We start from the raw sequence: 20,821 nt of genomic DNA, 5'->3' as shown, positions 1-20,821 counted from the left end.
ACCTCAATGTACAGCTCACTGTAACCCAGACCTAAACGTAACCCCAACTCTGGACCTCAATGTACAGCTCACTGTAACCCAGACCTAAACGTAACCCCAACTCTGTATACCTCAATGTACAGCTCACTGTAACCCAGACCTAAACGTAACCCCAACTCTGTATACCTCAATGTACAGCTCACTGTAACCCAGACCTAAACGTAACCCCAACTCTGTACACCTCAATGTACAGCTCACTGTAACCCAGACCTAAACGTAACCCCAACTCTGTATACCTCAATGTACAGCTCACTGTAACCCAGACCTAAACGTAACCCCAACTCTGTATACCTCAATGTACAGCTCACTGTAACCCAGACCTAAACGTAACCCCAACTCTGGACCTCAATGTACAGCTCACTGTAACCCAGACCTAAACGTAACCCCAACTCTGTATACCTCAATGTACAGCTCACTGTAACCCAGACCTAAACGTAACCCCAACTCTGTATACCTCAATGTACAGCTCACTGTAACCCAGACCTAAACAAAACCCCAACTCTGTACACCTCAATGTACAGCTCACTGTAACCCAGACCTAAACGTAACCCCAACTCTGTATACCTCAATGTACAGCTCACTGTAACCCAGACCTAAACGTAACCCCAACTCTGGACCTCAATGCACTGCTCAAAACTTAATCATTAATGTAACCCAAATATTGCACCTACATACAAATCGTCAACAGGCTACACTGAGAGGAAAAGGGTTGGGGCAATATCTGTTTTATCGGGTAACATTTTAGGAAGTGCCGAGTAGCCGATCTTTTGCAACAGTCCTTTTTCGTCTCTATTTGAGGCTGTGCCGCTTGATAAGCCATTGCGTGTTTTTTTTTTTAATACAAAAACAGTACTTTTGTCCGAATATTTTGAATTTCCAGGAAATGTGTTAAAAATGCAGTATTCCAGCAGAATGTAAAATAACAAAAAACAACAACAGCAACATGTTGGCTGAAATTGTAATCAGTGATAACCACGGACCATCTTTGCTTCCGTTATTTTAATCAATTGTTAAGTGTGTGCTGGCTTTTTCATTACAGTTTCCTTTTAATACAATTAGATAATGGAGTCGAGTTGTTTGTGCTTCGGACAAACAATACATCGTTAATTAGATTTTGTTTGAGTGACGTCAGCAATGATCAATATGACCAGCCAAGTGAGTGGGCCCCAATGGTCCCGAGGATAAGTTTAAAAGTCACGACAGTAATAAACGCTTTACAGGTAACCCTTAATGGTTTCCAAAAAATCCAAGAAGACAAATTGGATCCCACATTACGTCAAAACTTCGCATACGGCAAAAACAGTAATTCACAAACTGTTATTTTCTGCCAGGTTGTCTTACCTTTATTCAGTTTTGGTATACAAACAAAATGACCAGCACCAGTAGCTGAAATGGCCACTTAAATAACTGACGTTTGCACACAAATGATAGAGCTTAATTTTGAGTACAAGGCTAGGCTGCGTTAAGGAAACTTTACGGTTTTACTACATTTAGGCACAATGTAATAATAATAATAATTTGTTCATTTATGCGCCCATTCCATAAAATGTACACAAGCGCATGACAAAATAATTATACAAGTATTAAAATTGTACAACAGGAAAATACACAGCAATCCAAACAAATGAAAATACAAGGACCTTACAGAACAATCCGAAGAGAATGTAGTGCTATGTATAGTGCTATGTGTAGGTTAACATTGGATTACATTTAGGTTTAATAACTTTGGGCTATTATGGTGACAGTGTCGAAATATGGACAACTTTTAACAGCTACAGGAATGCTTTAAGAGTTTTTAAAATGTAGCGTCCATAATATTTTGCCCAACCGTTAATATTTAAAAAGAAATAGCAACACTTTGTGAACTCACCCGGGTCAGAGTTATTCCGGATCCGGATCCCACTGGGCCTGACCCATTTATGACCCGGAATCTGTCTCAAAGTGACCCAGGAAGAGTCAAACTGACGCAGACCCCTAAAGATTCCAAGAAGTCAGACATTTACATTTTCTTTTACCAGTTTGGTCGGGTTAGTTTGACCCAGAAATGAGCCAAGCCCCTTGGGGACCAGGAGCATGGGAGTTTATTCTGACCGAAGTTTCTAAAGTGTCACGTCTTTCGGAATCTACGTGCGTCAAAACGACAACACTCTGACGTCAGCTGTGAGATGTTCCTGTGTTGTCGCAACAAAGCGCTATACAAAATGGAGCTTTCACAAAATGACGCCACACAAAAGATGACGTCAAGAGGCTTTTTATTATCTTTCCGAAAAGCACAAGAGAAGCGACCGATCAAAATTGTTGTATTTTTTAACTCAACATCTGTTCATTCTCTTGAAATTACCTTATTGATATACACACAGTTTAAATAAATTTCAGCAAATATCACTTGTCCCCGTTTCCGTTCAAGCTGCATCAGATTTCACGACTCCGCTAGGATTAATCCCATCTCGAGTTAGGACGAGTAATCCGTCCTCACTTAGGATGGTTCAAATGCGTCATACGCCTTTGCTACGCATTTGCATACGGAACATTACTCGTCCTAAGTCCTATAAAGGTTAATCCCAAGTTAGGAAGAGTTTGGTGAAATCGACGGCTGGTTTTTAAAAGTGATCAGGATTAGCAAAAAAGTAAAATAAAGTCATAGGCCTATTTGAGAAAACCATTTCTGAAAACCTATAAAAAATAAACGCAACAACCGATGTCGGTTGTTATAACCGAAACTAAGGACAATGTGTTTACATGCCGAATGCTGTCGCAATTGTGAGAAACAATTTTCTCCCGACTCACACATTGGAGTAAAACCAAATGTTCACAGGTTTGTTATTCCTTGTATATAAATGTATATATCATACTAAACTTAAACATCATATAATATGCGACCATGTTTTCAGATCCACCACTCCTGTACATTACAAACTATTCGCCTTTTGAGGTGTGGATGATATTATATCATAAGGGAGGTTTAACTGCACGTTCCGCGTTAACATGAACATGAACGTGAACGTGAACGTGAACGTGAACTTGAACGTCAGAAAATTGTGTTGTTAAAATCTCACGTTTTTAGTATTAAGTAAAGTTACCATTAAATTTTCACGTTAGATACGTACGTTCGCGCAGACGTCATACGTGAGCATAAAATAAGCCCAACGAGGCGACGTCACCCAGAAACAACACAATTTTTGGACGTTCACGTTCACGTATTTCCTCGCGTAACGTGCAGCTAAACCTGGCTAGTATTGCACTGTTAAGTTTTGAGTGACTTGTGTCTACCGACAATTTTACACGAATGTAACGGTGTCATAGTGCTGTGTCCACCACCTCAAAATGGCTTATAGTTGTGTCCGTGATTGTAACATTATTTAAAGACACTGAACACTATTATTAATATTGTCAAAGACCAGTCTTCTCTCTTGGTGCATAAAATAACAAACCTGTGAACAATTGAGCTCAATTGTTCATCAAAGTTGCGAGATAATAATGGAAGAAAAACACCCTAGTCACACGAAGTTGTGTGCTTTCAGATGCTTGGTTTCGATACCTCAAAATCTAATTCTGAGGTCTCGAAATCAATTTCGTGGAAAATTACTTCTTTTTCGAAAAGTACGTTACTTCAGAGGGAGCCGTTTCTAACAATGTTTTATAATACCAACAGCTCCCCATTACTTGTTACCAAGGAAGGTTTTATGCATACTTATTAAGAGTAATAACCACTAGTGTCCACTGCCTTTAAGCTAGTGGAGAATACAACATGGGTATTAAAGGCAACGCACTTCCGAATAGGTTCATCACTGTCACCGGTGCGTTCCAACAATAAACCCCTCTTGGCTCATAGCTTGAAATGAACTCTTCTTGTGATGATGGGGTAACCCAATACAACCTCTCAATATGTCTGTTGCATTCTTGAGACGGGATATTCACGGGCATTATATATTTATGCCAAATATTCCAAGCCACCTGCCGAGAACACAAAACTCGACAAAGCTTTTAGATTGTCAGACTGCAATGTGGTATAAATATTGAAAACGAAAGTGAACGTGCAAATTAAACCCTTGCTATAAGTGCCAAAAAGCCAGAGGCATTCCAAGAAGTATCCACGAACAATTCCACATTATTGTTATATTTATTTTCAAAATTACCTTTTTTTTTTCTAAAACGAATATTACTAGGGGGTCTTTATATCATTTTTTATTTTATACAATCAACAGTTCTCCAATGCTCGATACCAAGTAAGTTTTTAAAGTAAAAACAAAACGAACACCCTGCGAATGAATGAGTAAAACGTTTAGCTCTGATTTCGAGAATGATGAGGTACTTCTTTCCTTTCTTGTAACTCAGATAAGCGTTTGAGCCTAAACTTTCACAAGTTTTTGTTTCCTGTATGATGGGTCCACATAACGTGCGGGTCTTATTACCAAAGTTTCCCGCGTGCTTTTACACTCCCACGGGAAACTACGATACCTTTTTGTCAAGTCCCCAGAAAGGTGTTTGGAAAATTTTAAAGAGACTTCTGGCTCGAATATGTTTATTTATTTGTTTTGTCTGACGCTAAATCTTTCATACACATCATTTGTAATATCAAAAAAATGTAATCAGTGATAACACATCTAAGTTTACACTAAACAATACAACAAACATGAACAAAATCGTGAACTCACATCAATAAACAAATTCACATCGAGAACAATAGTTTTTCCAATAAAAATGTACAGAAACTTACAACAGACTGTATACAGAGACAAAAACCAATACGCCTCTCTACGCTCACTGAAAAGAATCCCCACTCAGTTTCACTCAAAAACGTCTTCCCGTGTTCTCTTCAATACATTTTCAAAAGCGATTTCAATTTCCCCCACGATAACTTGCATTCAACATTGCGTACAATTCTATGCAAACAAAACATCTCTCAAATCTTTTTAAAATGTACGAGTTTGACCGCGAGAGTTTTGGTTTCGTATTCCCTTCACTGTTTGTTGCGGCAATGATTGCTAAGGTTTGCGAAGCGATTTACACCTAAACGAACTATAAATCCATTAACTTACAAAACCTTTCCCTTTCGGGGAACCGCCACCACGGGGGTGGGGATTTGCAAGATTTGTGTAATCTGCGTCCCGCGTTTTTCAACATTAACCGTCCGTGAACGCTTAGGGTTATTTCAGGAAGAAACCTAGGCCTTTTAGAAACCACGGCGTCGGCTTTGGATTCGGCTTGATGCTGCGTTCTCTCATCTGAAGCCCTAAGAACGTATACGCAAAGCACTCGCAATTGTCAAAACAACCGGCGGGGCAAATCAAGCCTGAGCGAAATCCAAAGCCGAAGCCGTCGTTTCTAAGAGGGCCATAAATTGTGGAGATACCATTTATCGTCCGGAGGCCAAGCGGGGAGATGTGGCGATTGTACCCGATCTCTAAACGGCAATTAACTACGTTTCCCCCCGTAAAGATGTTCAGCTTTTTGGCACACGGCGGTCACAGCCAAATCCTTCTTTGCGCCTTGACGTCCCCCGGAGGCATCTTAGTAGCTAATGAAAATGTTTATTCACATTGAGCTAATAGAACAGTGATTCTATTTTCCGGGTTCGGTAGTCGACAGTTAAATGGGCGTAGGTTTTAATATAGGTCACGTCTGCAGTGTGTATCGCGGGCGTTGAGAGAGTTATTTTTTATAGCAATATTGAACGGGGTTTGGTATAATCAGCTTTAGGTATAATTTCCATATTATTTTTTTCCATCACACAAGGCGCGAGTTTGTGGGGGATATTTAGTTACTGTAACTCGATCAACTGAAGTATGTTTAGTGGCGCGCTCTCTTTTGAAACAGTGTTTCAGTTTACTGACTGGAGACCTGCTTATGGCGAGGTTTGGGGGTATTGCGAGAACGCCAAGAGGGTTGGGCACGGTTTGCTTTCGGGAACTCAGTAAGGCTGGGATGATAAACTAAGTGGAATTTAATGACCAAGAGACACTGAGAAAGAAGAAAGATAGACTTAAAGAAAGAAACAAATATATGAAATAATAATCCGGTTTCCGGCACTTTCCCTTTTCGGTTGAAAGGTGCTCTGACAAATATGACATAAATTATAGAAGGATTGATCAAGAAACCAAATTTTGTTTTGCTGTTAATACGATTTTACCTTTAAGCATAAAGTTGAGAGACTGGAATATTTAATCAGAGATTGGACTTTTTAAAAAAGGCACAATTTTAAAAGACGAACTGAATGTATTTCGGAATAAATTCAATTTCAATTCGATCCATTCCATATTGATAAAAAGGGAAAATAATTAACAAGTTATAAGTACAATTATTATTTAAGTGAAAGACAGGCAAGAACAGATCAAGAGAATAGTTAACGGAAACGAAATTAACAAAAAAATACACAAAAAAAGTAATGGAAACGGAGCCAATAATGGAGGCATTTACAGAAGCTAGGATTAAAATCAACAAAACAACCACAATTTACAAGCTAACTTTACCACGTTCGTGTCTCATAAGCCAAATGCGCAACAACGGTAAACAGTATTGTCGAAAGGCCCACACTTAGTGTATCGCAACTTATATATAAAATAACAAACCTGTGAAAATTTAGGCTCAGTCGGGAAAAAAATAACGGGAAAACCTAGCCTTGATTCTGCACGTTTCGCCGTGTCATGACATGAGTTTAAAATAATTCCGTTATTCTCGATATCGAGAATTGATATTGTTTTCATGTTTTCTCAAAAAAGTCAAACATATCATGGAGTAATATTTTAAGAGAAGTCTTTCACCATTACCTTCTGTAAACCCTGTAAGTTCTTTGTAAATGTGGTAACTTTTAATTGTTGTTCTGTTCAGAAAGTGTCCAATGGCTTTAATAAGAATGCATATTATACTTGATTTTCCATTGTTCACCGTTTACCCAATCAGTGTTTCCCCGGGGACATGCACACAAAAAAGTTGGTCGAAACTGACTCGGATACTGACCCATTTCAGAGTAAGGCTGTGACCCAGAAATGTGGAATTCATATCAGGAATGAGTGAGGGTCCCGGAATCCGGGTCAAAATTCTGACCGGAAGTTCTTAAAGTGAAGGTAATTACTAAAAACAAATATTAACTTAAAAACTGACTCGGTAACAAGCATTGGAGAGCTGATGAAAGTATAAAACATTGTGGGAAACGAGAAAAAGGTATTTCTCAATTAAATAATAAAAGACTTCTAGCTAGAAGTCGTTTATTCCTATCTGAAAGCATATTTTCTTTCATAATTTTCTCGCAACTTCGATGACCGATTGAGCCCAAGATTTAGAATGTGAGGTCTCGAAATCAACCATCTAAACGCACACAACTTCGCGTTTTTTCTTTCATTATTATCTCGCAACTCCGACGACCGATGGAGCTCAAATTTTCACAGGTTTGTTATTTTATGCATATGATGGGATACACCAAGTGAGAAGACTGGTCTTTGACAATTACCAAACGTGTACCTTCCCTTTAAATATGGCACGGGCTTAAACAGGGATACATTTGGGTAAGGAGTTTTGGCGACCAGTGGCTGCAGTCATTGCAACAAAGGGAAACTGACAATACCACAACTGATAGACACAATATTGACAGCATAAGCACAGAGCACAAATGAATTTTGGGTCATGGACAGCAGCACTGCCTTTAGGAGAGTACAACAATTCAAGATTCAAGGGCTATACTTATGAGCAGGCCAACTTAAGGTATCGGTGACAAAATTGGGGAGCAAAAGTTATCTGACCTACAGAAATAACGTCACTTTCAAATCAACATGCTCATCAGCGGCCATTGTTCTATTTCCTGTTTTTATTTTCAGCTATAGATTTTAATATCCCCCAAGACACATTATATTTTGTTGCATTCTTGTGAAACATAGTTTTGTCTTGCCGTTATCCCTCTAACAATAACAATTAAGAACCTTCCCGCAGACTTTGTGCCCAACATTTTTTATTGAGCGCCCCTGCCAGTGTTCTGTTCCCTTTTCTGTTTTAATTAGGATTTGAAATTTTTGCATTGTGGATATACTACACGGAAAGGTTTGCGGTAACACCATGTATTGTGGATCTCCAAATGATTTCTTTTCAGAACCACCTTTTCTGTTTTGTTATAGGGCTCCATAAGGTAGTGATTATGACGTCACGCAACTTCACACACCTCTATGAGCAAGTTTGATGATTGGACTATAATAGTTGACTTTTGTCGACCATTTGGCAATTTTGTATTTCATGTAAAGGAAACTATGGAACATTGACTAGTGGTTGACAAATGGTCGCTGATCGAACTTGCCACCTGTACAAAACACTGTGTGGACGTGTGCAAGTCCACATAGTGTTTAAAATCCCTACATTATCTGGACCTCTTTTGTTCTCAGGTCCACACTTCGTAGGTAGCGTTAAAAAACACCCACACAACCTTACGTATCCGGTGTGTGGGGTCCTGCTATCGTTGTTCTATCATTCCCTTTTCTAAAGAATTATCTTGTGGGGTCCAGTGGTCGATTTCACAAAGAACTTAATACTAGTCCGAGGAGATTTTAAAAACTTAAGGCTAGTCCTAAGTCAGGACGAGTTACTCGTCCTATCTCAAGATAAGACGAGTCCTAACTCTTTGTGAAATCGACCAGAGGTTACACAATGGATTCCTTGTGGGGTCCATTGTTAAAAATACACCACAAGGGCGCGCCTGTAAGCCCACAATACACTAACCCCACACTGGCTGCTTAGTTGGGATTCGGACCACGGTCTTTCACATTTTAGAGCAGATGTATCAACAACGAGGACAGTTCGAATCCTTCCAAGAACAAGGATTATGATTTAATACTGTCTTACTCTTACCCTTAAACCATTTGTGATAAACTCTCTCTCTCTTTAGTCAATTAAGGCGTCAGCCGTCTCGTGGTGATCCGAGAAGTGAACTCCTTCCATGCGTCCCTGTCCAGTGCGGTCTTCCTCAGGCCATACAGACTCCCCCCATAAAGTGTATGAATGTTATCTGTCCACCCTCGTCTTTGGCCTTCCTCTGCTGGCGCGACCAGCAACACATCCGTCCATACATTGCTTCTCCAGGTTTTCCCATATCTTCTTGTGATAATAATCTGATAATATAAGTTTCAATACAGAGAACATTACAAACTAAACTCATGAACCAGATTCCATTTCTCTCTTTCTCTGAGAACCGATCCTCACTGTGGTATTTGTTTAGTATTGTATTTCATACGGTATTATTTATTCATTTGTTAATTTGCTGTGATTTTTTTTGTTTTATTCACAGAAGCCTTCGTTTTAAGCAAACGTGACAAACCAACACAGGATTCTGTGGCAAGACTGGCCCGGATGCACTCCACTGTAGGCATTGGCAAAAGAGACGCACATGGTAAGGGGATTCCATCGCTCTAGATATTGTTTTGATTTTGCGTGTGTCTTTTTTTTTTTTTTTTTTTTTTTGGGGGGGGGGGGGGTTGTGATATAGGTCTGTAATACTCGAACAATTTCATTACATTCATTTGATCCGGGCTAGCTGGATTCTGATAAACAAATAGCATAGCGGATATTAAGGTGTTCTTGCCGTATCGCGTTCGCATTCACTCAATATCAAACAGTGTTTTAAAGTGCGTATGAAAAACACAAGGATGCGGAAAAGACTACTTATAAGTTGCGTGGGTTTTAGACGAAGATACTTCTTGATCAAATCGATGTTCAGCGACAAATAGAAGAGATGAAGACGAAGACCAACAAAACAGAGGGAAATCCCCCCCCAAAAAAAAAAAAAAAAAAATGAGAGAGATAGGTTTTGTTATTTTTTTAAATCGAAAACTCAACTATGATAAAGCTCTCACCAGGACAAAATATTGAACATAGATGTGTCCATCACAAACACTTGTATGTGTTAAAAGAAAATCAAAACTATTGTATTACTTGCCCAGTTAAGTGCCAACTATACGAGAAACGTTTTGATCAAAGCAATTCCTTTCAAGAAGAACATAACAAAAAAACACTTACTCACAAGTTCCATGAAAGACGTTTTTTTTTTTTAATGATGTTTTTTTTTTATTGAGAAGTTTTGGAGTGGTTGTGTTCTTCCGTAGTCCAATGGCGTGGTGGCAACACTTTAACATGAATCTGTCACTAGATATTTGATGTTCGCGGGCGCGGGAATGAGAATATCATTCCACGACGACGGTTTTCCGCCTTGTGGGAACCGATTTGATATGAAAGGGGAGACAAGGGCCCGATTTCATAAAGCTGTTAAGCAGAAAATACTGCTTGACAAATTTCTTTGCTAAGCAAAAGTTGGGTTGGACACACGCCACAGCAATGCAACCTTAATGCAAATTGGGCTGACAACCCGTTTCGGGTAAGCAATTGTATTCTGTGCTTAGCGAGTTTAGTTTATGTGCTAACACAAATTAACATATATTTAAAGGTCGTTTTCCAAAAACCAAAAACACTACACGGGAGCCTCTTAACCAACCTCTACTCTACTCTTGTCGTTGGTCAATCCTTCAATATATCCAGGATAAGGTATCAATGGAAAAAGCTTGACAAAATAAGTTAGTTTGATGTAACTGTGTCACTCTAACTTGTACACACCGGATTAGATTGCATGTTTCGTCTCCGCCGTCACAAACTGGTAGTGAATTATTTATAAGGGCTGCGGCGGCAGAGACCGTCCGTTGTAAACCATAGCCTTTACTGATACCTAAAAAGACATGTCAAGGAAGGAACAAAAGAGGCCAGTGAAAAACAAAGCTTGCTTCAGATGAATAATGGCGTTTAACATTACCTGTGTAGACCAGCTGGAGTGGAAACATAAGAACCGAGTGATCAGTGCGTCACTGCGTTTTGAACTGATACACCCAAACTTATACTTGGAGTTTCGGAGCCCATACGATACACTTATCGTACCGGAACCGTTGTTTATAAAAAAATGTATACATTGATTAGTTGTTGTTTTATGTAACACATTCCCATTCAATGCAAATACACACACTTCAACTGGTATAACTCATTACGACGGGTGTAAAACCCGGGTTGTGCTGCAAATCTACACCCCACCCCACCCCACTTTATACAGACAACAGCACCTGGGTGTGTTGTTGTTGTAGTTGTCGTTGCTGATGTTGCTGCTGTTGCTGTTGCTGCTGTTAGTTGTTGTTGTTGTTGTTGTTGTTGTTGTTGTTGTTGTCGTTGTTGTTGTTGTTGTTGTTGTTGTTGTTGTTGTTGTTGTTGTTGTTGTTGTTGTTGCTGCTGTCGCTGTTGCTGCTGCTGCTGTTGAGGCTGATGCTGTTGTTGTAGTTGTTGTTGTTGTTGTTGTTGTTGTTGCTGTCGCTGCTGTTGCTGTTGTTGCTGTTGCTGAGGCTGCTGCTGCTGTTGTTGTTGGTGTTTGTTCACTAAACAGTGATACCATACGATTATGGTTGGATGGTGTTTATTTGAAACATAACATCTTCTATGATCATCTAGAATTGCATATTATGGAAAAATCTCATGCGAAACTAGTTTTTGTTTTAAAGGCAGTGGACACTATTGGTAATTACTCAAAATAATTATTCGCATTAAACCTTTCTTGGTGACAAGTAATGGGGAGAGGTTGGTGGTATAAAACATTGTTTTGGAGAAAGAAGCAATTTTCCACGAATTTGATTTCGAGACCTCAAGTTTAGAACTTGAGGTCTCGAAATCAACCATCTAAACGCACACAACTTCGTGTGACAAGGGTGTTTTCTTCTTTCATTATTATCTCGCAACTTTGATGACCGATTGAGCTCAAATTTTCACAGGTTTGTTATTGTATGCATATGTTGAGATACACCAACTGTGAAGGCTAGTCTTTGACAATTACCAATAGTGTCCACTGCCTTTAATATGTAGGATATATATTTTGTAATGTTCCGATGACGATTCGACTGTTTATAAACACATTGCAAATAGAATCTACTAACAAATATTATACCCACGAACGAGGGAATAGACAACATCTTAAATAGTTTTTTGAAAATCAAGGGCTTTCCCTATTTTAGTAAATCCAGTCCTCTATTATTAATAGTAATTATACGAATAAGATTGTCATTGAGAAACCGTTACTTAGTTACTGCATTCCGATCTCACACAAGATTAGAAAATTTCCCCGTCATTTCACTTATTTTTGGAGAAGCTACATTACAATAAAAGAAATCCATTGTCCCCGAACGGACTAAAATAGTGGGCTTAACAATGAAACATCCGACGTAACGGGGGTAATTAGCTGAGAGATAGCAGAGACAGGGACTCGAGGTGACTGAATCCTATAAACGGCTGATTTTAGTACTCAGACAGTCAATAATTTATACATAGCTGAATGACATGCGTTTCATCTCACATTATTACATTATTCAAGATTTAACAAAATACATCAATCCACCGGTGAGAAATTCAACAGATGGAGAGAGCATGTTTCGAAAAAAGAAAATGAAATATCCCCACAGCACCCCCAAAAACAAACACCCTCAAGGAAAAGAAAGGGGGAAAAAAAACACTCGTTCTCTAAGTGATTTGTATTCCGATTGAGCGAAACAAAAATCCGAAACATTTCTTCAACTACGAAGTTTCAGGCGGAAACTTTTACTACATGACATAACGGATTACAGTCCAAAACAAAACACGTCATAATCAAGTCATCCATTTACCTTTCCTACAAATCATGCGTTAGACGGAATACGACCTTTTTTGCATGTGCAGTATGCCCAAAATATATAGTGTGGTACCCCCTCTCTGGTCGTCTCTTTTTATGACTTCCTCGGGTTAGGATGAGCAACCCGCCCTAACTTAGGATGGGTTCAATGCGTCATAACGTCTTCGGATACGGAACTGAACTCGTCCTAAGTCCTTAGATTATTCCTAAGTTAGGAAGAGTTTCTTTGGTGAACTCGACGGCAGATCACTTTTTATATTGGTATATTTTGTCTGTTAGGCGCCGTGTTAGCTATTATTAACACAAAATGACGTTCAATACCTTGAAATCTGTTCTTGTTCTTTGCATATTTATGTCATGGAACAACTCGTGACCTAATTTGCCTCTTTGTACAAGTCGCATGTTGACCGCATGTAATAGCCATTAAATATCTATTTATATCAACATAATCTTCGCAAAGAAAAGTCAGTCAAAATGTCAACGCTGAGCGCGTGACCGTTCATCCGAAATTGCCTCGGTCACGAAGCGGGCCTCAATGCTAAAGTGACAACTGTAACAGAGGATAATTATTTTTGGTTATGGCTTTTCCACCAAATACACTATCTTCATCTGTTAAAATCCGCACCATCATGTCACTTTCTGCTGTTAATATTTTTGGAATGTAACATTGCCTTTACCAAGGCTTATTAATGCCTCTCTTGGTAAAGGCATTTAATATGGAAAAAGAATCAGGTAGCTGTTGAAAGGAAGTGATATTCTTCTTAAAGGCAGCGGACACTATTGGTAACTACTCAAAATAATTATTAGCACAAAACCATACTTGGTGACGAGTCATGGGGAGAGGTTGATGGTATCAAACGTGGTGAGAAACAGCTCCCTCTGAAGTGACGTAGTTTTCGAGAAAGAAGTAATTTTCAACAAATTTGATTTCGAGACCTCAGATTTAGAATGTGAGGTCTCGAAATCAACCATCTAAACGCACACAACTTCGTGTGTGACAAGGGTGTTTTTTCTTTCATTATTATCTCGCAAATTCTCACAGGTTTGTTATTTCATGCACATGTTGAGATACACCAAGTGAGAAGACTGGTCTTTGACAATATTACCAATAGTGTCCACTGTCTTTAAAACAGTACAGATTGTAGGATTGAGGGAAACATGCACCAGGCAGGGAGATTCAAACAGATGCAGTACGTGGTATAACGCTTTTGGAATGGCTTTTGTTCTACATATCAGGGAAGCAAAAGTGCATGGTTTGAGAACCGAAATCAAGTGGAACGCCCGGTTTCACAACCAAACACACCGATAGGGGGAGCCAGGTCCGACACACCAGTGGCACACTTAAGAAAGAGGCCTGTTCAAAGTATACAGACATACGGAAATATTATGTAACGTTAATCTCAACCCTTCATCAAACAAAATAATACACAATACACAATACACTAATATGCACTTCATCTAATAAAGATAAATGACAGGCAGAAGCTCCGGCCCAAATGGTGACAACTACTCCATTTGATGGGGGACGTATAGTTGTATTTACACAGATAGAGAGGAGGTAAGGACTTCTGAGGTCGATAAAGACATCCAACGGAAGTCCTCTATGCAATGCTTGAGATATACCTCTCCCATAACTGGCATCATGGGGATGTCAAATCCACGAGAAAATCCGATATCTGATCAGCCAAAGCCGAAGGACCTCCATGAATGAGAAATACGCAAGCGATATGCGCAAGTTTAGTTTTCTTTGTGTTAAAGCATATCGCCAATAATTTGTACACGTCAGCAAGCTCTCAAAAACAACATTTACTTGTAGGAAACAATTTTCCATTCATGTATTTGTAACCCTTAGTTGGTTTAAGGTCAAACATTTGGGAAAGAGGACTCGGCTTTCGTTGCGCCCTGGTGTGATTTGTTCTACAAGTCTGGAAGTATATAAGACAGAGAAAAAATATAGATGTTGACTCGTCTTCTACCAGAATGTGAATGACTTAATAATAAAGTAGCAAAGCATATTTATATTACAGAATAATGTTAAGTTAAAAGGTAAGGGTTTGCTTAAGGCACAAAACAAAGAAAAAACATGACGCATGGTTCTAACTAAAAGCTTGCTGACGGCCCATAACTAATTGTACTAAATATATTCGCAAGGCACTGGACACCTTTGGTAATATTGTCAAAGACCAGTACTCTTATTTGGTGTAGCAACACATATGCATAAAATAACAAGCCTGTGAAAATTTGAACTCAATTGGTCATCGAAGTTGCTAGACAATTATGAGGGAAAAAACACACTCGTTGTACACATCTGTGTGCTTTCAGGTAGAAAAAGGGCTTCAGTCTTGTAATATTTTGGTGAGAAAATACCTCTTTCTCAAAAACTACGTTACCTCAGAGGGAGTTGTTTCTCACAATGTGTTATACTATCAACAGCTCTCCGTTGCTCGTTACCGAGTAAGTTTTTATACTAAGATTTATTTTGAGTAATTACCAAACGTGTCCAAAGATCGCTTTAAAGTGAATTTAAGTTGATAACGTTACCGAATTCAGCGTAAAAAAACAAGCTGGATAAAGACTCTCCCTTTCGACAATTTGTCCAAGCAAACGTACACAACTATGTAATCTATACTTTATAGATTTTTCTGCGACAATTTTGTAAAGGTCATCCTATCCCAGCGTGCTAAATCGAGCACTCGTGCGTCACAATTCTTTCTGGTTTTCTTTTGGCATTTCCAAACCTCCGTATCTACAAAATGTTCTTCTGTTTGGGGAGATTGGTATCCGAATACACGCCAAATGTCGAGCGGGCCCTTTAGCGTGGTGTTTAAAACAGCGCGAGCCAAATAAGATTTAAAAAGCTTACAAACCCTAATAGGGAAATTTTCACGACTTTACTAATTCCAAACTATTTCCTATTGGTCGGTGGGTGACGCAAACATTGCACTTTATAATTTGTTTCTTTTACCTTTGCACCGATGTGTATCAAGCACTTTGTATACTCGGCACTTTCCAAAGTTCTAAGGAAAACAAACTACATGCAAATCACCCGGGTTGGATTCGAACCCACGACCTTTGCATTGCTAGTGCATGTGGCTTACCACTAGATATGGTGGTTAGAGGGAGTTCTGATATTACCTGTTAGCAGAGGGTATACCGCAATGATTTATATTTGTGTCATGCATAATGAATATAGAACAAATTTATTTTTCATCCTTACACCGATGAGATTTAAAGACACTGGACACTATTGGTAATTGTCAAAGACCAGTCTTCTCACTTGGTGTATTTCAACTTATGCATAAAATAAAAAAAACCTTTGGAAATTTGAGCGCAATCGGTCCTCGAAGTTGCGAGACATTAGCTTGATTTCGAGACCTCAAATTCTAAACCTGAGGTCTCGAAATCAAATTCGTGGAAAATTACTTCTTTCTCGAAACTACGTTACTATACAAAGTACCAACCTCTCCCCATCACTCGTTACCAAGTAAGGTTTTATGCTAATATTTTTTTTTGAGTAATTACCAATAGTGTCCACTACCTTTAAAACACTTTATACTAAGTACTACTCCGATTTTGTTGAAAACAATCCACAGGTAAAATACTCGGGTTTACTTTTTTCGCCCACAGAACTCGGGAAAGTACCAAACATAAAGAGATAAAAGAGATCTTATGATGTCGCCGCAAACCTTACTTACTGAGCAAATATACATCGGTATGAGGGTAAAAACCAAGTTATCTTCTCGATCCCGATGCAAAAGCATATACAAAATCGCCATCTTAGAAAGATTACTAAAAAAGGACATACTTGGGTTTTGATATTTCAGATATGTTCTTTGAGGAACTAGCAAAGCTCGGTGAGACGACGGTTCGAGACGGCGACTGGGGGTCGTCATCGGCGCAATCGTCAGAGGACAACGTGGTGAATATCGACAAGTTTGCAAAAGGTATACGTCATAACACTCCAAACCCACTCACTGACGACTATAGATTTTTCGATTGCACCCCCCTTTTTGTCTCTCCCTTTTAAGATGCCAGGGAAGTTAACAAAAAATTCAGTGATTTTAAGGGATCAACACCGATGATTGTTAAAAGTGCTAATCCATTTCCAATAATAAGAGGAGTGAGATAACCATGTAAACGCCCACACGAGCATGCAACGTTTATGAATATTAACTTCTGCTAAGGGCCACCCGTAAGCAGACAATTTCTGCTTACAGAATTGTTGATTAAAGTGTCCGTGTAATATCTTTGGTAAAGTCTAATTTGGTCAACGTTTCATTACACTATTGCTAGCCCTTCCCCCTTTTACACTATTGCTAGCCCTTCCCCCTTTACGTTGACGTTTTGTCTTGACGGCTGTTTGAAGAGGCAACCGGTTACCGTTGCATGACAGTTAATCAATTGATCAACAAATCGTGGGTCTAATTTTACAGGGCTGAACACTGGCATTTCTAAGCTGTTACAGTTTTGTGTTTTTTATTTGTACAGACGTTTCAGAACTGTTTGAAGTATTTCGGACCTGTCCGCACGCCCTACAGTACGTAGCAAATAGCAATGGAGCTTGGGAAACCAGTCAATTAAAGGGTAAGAACCTACTAATACGGTGTGACTATTTACTTGTTCCGTATTCATAGATCAACGTTTATGTGTATTGCAACCTAAATAAGATACCAGTACCTAGTTCACTATTGTGTGTGTTTCCACGTGAATAAAGAAACAACAGCAACGACAACGACAACGACAATGACACTGACCACAACAACAACGACAACGACGACGTTGACGACGACGACGACAATAACAACAACATGAGCAACAGCAACACGAAGTAGGCCTATTATAAAACAAGAACAACGCCGCGTTACAACGTCCTACGTTATTGAACTCAATTAAAAATCAACCAAAAACACATAATAAACACAAAAACATACACAATAAACATCGTCAGTACAACATCTTCCTATTTTTATTATCAATATAAATAAAAATACGAAAACAAAAGTACAACTTCTCATAAACTACCTTACTTCAGAGGGAGCCGTTTCTCACAGTGTTTTAAAGACAGTGGACACTATTGCTAATTGTCGAAGGCCAGACTTCTCCCTTGGTGTATCTCAACATATGCTTAAAATAACAAACCTGTGAAAATTTGAGCTCAACTGGTCGTCGAATTTGCGAGATAATAATGAAAGAAAAACACCCTTGTCACACGAAGTTGTGTGCTTTCAGATGCTTGATTTCGAGACCTCAAATTCTACAATTTAGGTCTCAAAATCAAATTTGTTAAAATAATTACTTTTTTCTCAGAGGGAGCCGTTTCTCACAATGTTTTATATTATCAACCTCTCCCCATTACTCGTTACCAAGTAAGGTTTTATGCTAATAATTATTCTGAGTAAAAAATTTCCGAGTATTAACCAATAGTGTCCAGTGCTTGTAATTTTATCGGCAATGCGAAACTCCACGTAAATGGCAGCACATGTTGCTGCTGTTGGTTTGAAGAACACAAAATATAGACTAAGAACAAAGGAAAACCAAAATTGTTATGAGAGAAATATTGATTACAAAAGCCCATTGTTGCGACAACCCAAAGTAGTTCGTCATTAAAAATTAATTACTTTAAGTGACGCCAAATGACGCCCACTAGCCGTCATTTAGTCAGACGAATAACCTTTCTAATCACAATGATAATTACTGATGTTGATCGGCTATCCATAAAAACAAACAACAGTTGTGACCGTAGAAGTGAAATTAAATTCCATTGTTCATCAAATAAAGCATTTTAAGATTATGCTATGAAGGAGATGTTAAATATTCAGGATTACCGCGCATTCATTAATTATGATTGGTCTTTATCAATAAAAGCACCCATTACAAGAGGTATTAATACAATTCTTTTTTAGAAATCTTCAATGATACTCTTTTGATTTTTTTCTGTGGACCATTTTTGTGGGTAATAATACATTAAAAAAACATAACAAAATGAATACTTCATTGACAAGCCTTAAAAGATGCTAAAAATAATTCATGGGAGGTAGATAAAAGAACTAATCAACTGTTAAAACTAACACAAAGGTTTTATTTTATTTTATTATTTTCCCCGAAATTGTAGCATACCGTTTACTTGTTTAGGATTACAACCGGAACATTGCGACTCCAATGACCCATTCCCAAAATAATTTAAAAACCTATTTTCCCGTCTAGGGTTTCATTGTCTGACATTGTTTTCTCCATTGCTGTTATTTGTGTTATAGTTGTTATAAATTGAGTGTTCTTTTGTTTGGAGCAAGAATCAAAAATAATGAAATTAGCCGAAAGACACAAAGTCATACAATTCAGTAGTCACTGGTTTTTGTTTTTATGCAAAAACATTTAAAGAACGGTGTGGGGGGGGGGGGGGGGGGCGGGGGACACACAAGGTTTGTGTTTTGTCAAAAACTGTATGCATGCTCTTATCGAGCTTATTAATTTTGCAATGCATTGGCAATCGAAAAGAGCAAGGGTGATCAAAACAAAAAATAGTGTAATCGTTATAATTATACCATTAAATTTAATCTGGAGTGCTTGGTAAGATTTCTCATGGAGGTTGGTTCTCGTGAGATGTCGTCATCCTTATCTTCAGATGTCGACACCATGTGACCATGGGATGACGACATCATGAACGTAAGATGTCGCCTTCCCGGTGACGTCATAGAGATGTCGATAACCCGATATATTTATCTTGGGAAGACGACATAAGACATTAAATTATGTCAGGAAGATGTCATTTTACGTCCAAGATGTCGCCATCCAGAGATAAATTATCTCGTGATGTCGTCACCAATATAATACTTCAACTCTTAAAGGAAGTAGTAAGGGGTTGCGTGGGGTGACGGGGGGTGGGGGACACACACAAAACATGACATAGGGAAGAAACAAGGAAAACATTTATAACATTCATGATGTCGACATCTTAAGATGTCATCATCCAACAGTAAGTTATCTCAGGATCTCAACAATTTGGACGGCTCTTCCAGAGCTCCGTACTTTACCAACAAAGTCCGGGTAAGAATAATCTTATGTATGTACACCAACTTTTTAATCTCTCCTTTTCCTCCTTTAAAACTTCAGATCTACTCAATACGTGCCTGAATGTCGCCGCTCTAGCCAGACAAATGAACAACTTTTCCTGAGTTTAAGCCAGAGTGACCGATGGAAGACGACTTTAATAAACCCGGTTTTTGTGACAAGCAAATCAAGACGACAACGCCCCGGAACTTCTGTCAAAGCAGATTGTTCCAATCATTATTCCAGTTCGGAACGCATCCCACACAGTTTCCTTCATAAGCCATTTACATAGGGCAACCGATATAATAAGGACAACGACGAACGTTAGACTAAATATTATGCTTTAATTTGTTTATCAATCTTCTGCAAAGATCCAAAGGATCGGTTTTGAAATGTTCATGTAATACTTAAAAATTAAACGCAGTTCAATACATGCTAGCTTAGAGTATGTTACATAAAGCAGAAGTATTTTTAAAAGGCACTTTGGAAAATTGTAGTATGTTGTTCACTGATTTTATACTTGAGAACAGTGGGGGCTATGTAATCCACTCGAAACTCGTCGTAAATTCTCGTATGACAACAATATTCGACCGCCGCTTGTAAAACTTGGAACAGCTTGATTATTTCTCGATACGGTGTTAAATTGCCAATAATATCTTGTGTTTCGCTGGGTGGATTTTTTTCTTCTTCAAAGTACCGTTAGCTCTTCTTGTTTGCCGTTGGATTGAATTGTGAAGTCCCCATTTTAACGACAACTTGGGCTTGGATTACTGAAATCCAAAGTTGAAGTTGTCGTAACACAATAGCTCATTGCAAAATAACAACCATATAAAACAAGCAATCTTTCCGCTCTATAAGTGTCTCAAGATCACATTGTTCTTGAGCTTGTTATTGTGTATAGAGCATTCACTGTACGGGATAATACATCTGGTGATTTTTCCAGTGATTTCCAGTATTGGTGCAAAACACTGAACAAAACATTATTGGTGCGACACATAAACAGTATTTCATTATACTCTCATCATTATAGAAATTACGGGTGACTCGCACTGTGCATTTTTAACAAACTTT

The 20,821-nt window shown here is 38.6% G+C and overlaps 1 protein-coding gene across 1 annotated transcript in view; it reads left to right on the top strand.

The window, feature by feature from the left end:
* Positions 1–20,584, top strand: part of LOC117287746 — a 39,711-nt gene extending 19,127 nt beyond the window's left edge. Inside the window, exons 4-7 of the mRNA XM_033768250.1 lie at positions 9,305–9,406; positions 16,528–16,647; positions 17,192–17,287; positions 19,814–20,584. Coding sequence (XP_033624141.1) covers positions 9,305–9,406; positions 16,528–16,647; positions 17,192–17,287; positions 19,814–19,875 — 380 coding nt within the window. The 3' untranslated portion in view covers positions 19,876–20,584. The remainder of the gene's footprint in view (positions 1–9,304; positions 9,407–16,527; positions 16,648–17,191; positions 17,288–19,813) is intronic.
* The last annotated feature ends 237 nt before the right edge of the window (positions 20,585–20,821 follow it).

Source organism: Asterias rubens, chromosome 3 (assembly GCF_902459465.1).
Source record: "Asterias rubens chromosome 3, eAstRub1.3, whole genome shotgun sequence".
NCBI classification, from domain to species: Eukaryota; Metazoa; Echinodermata; class Asteroidea; order Forcipulatida; family Asteriidae; genus Asterias; species Asterias rubens.
The sequence above is the reverse complement of the archived record's forward strand: the minus strand, read 5'-3'. Positions and strand labels throughout refer to the sequence as shown.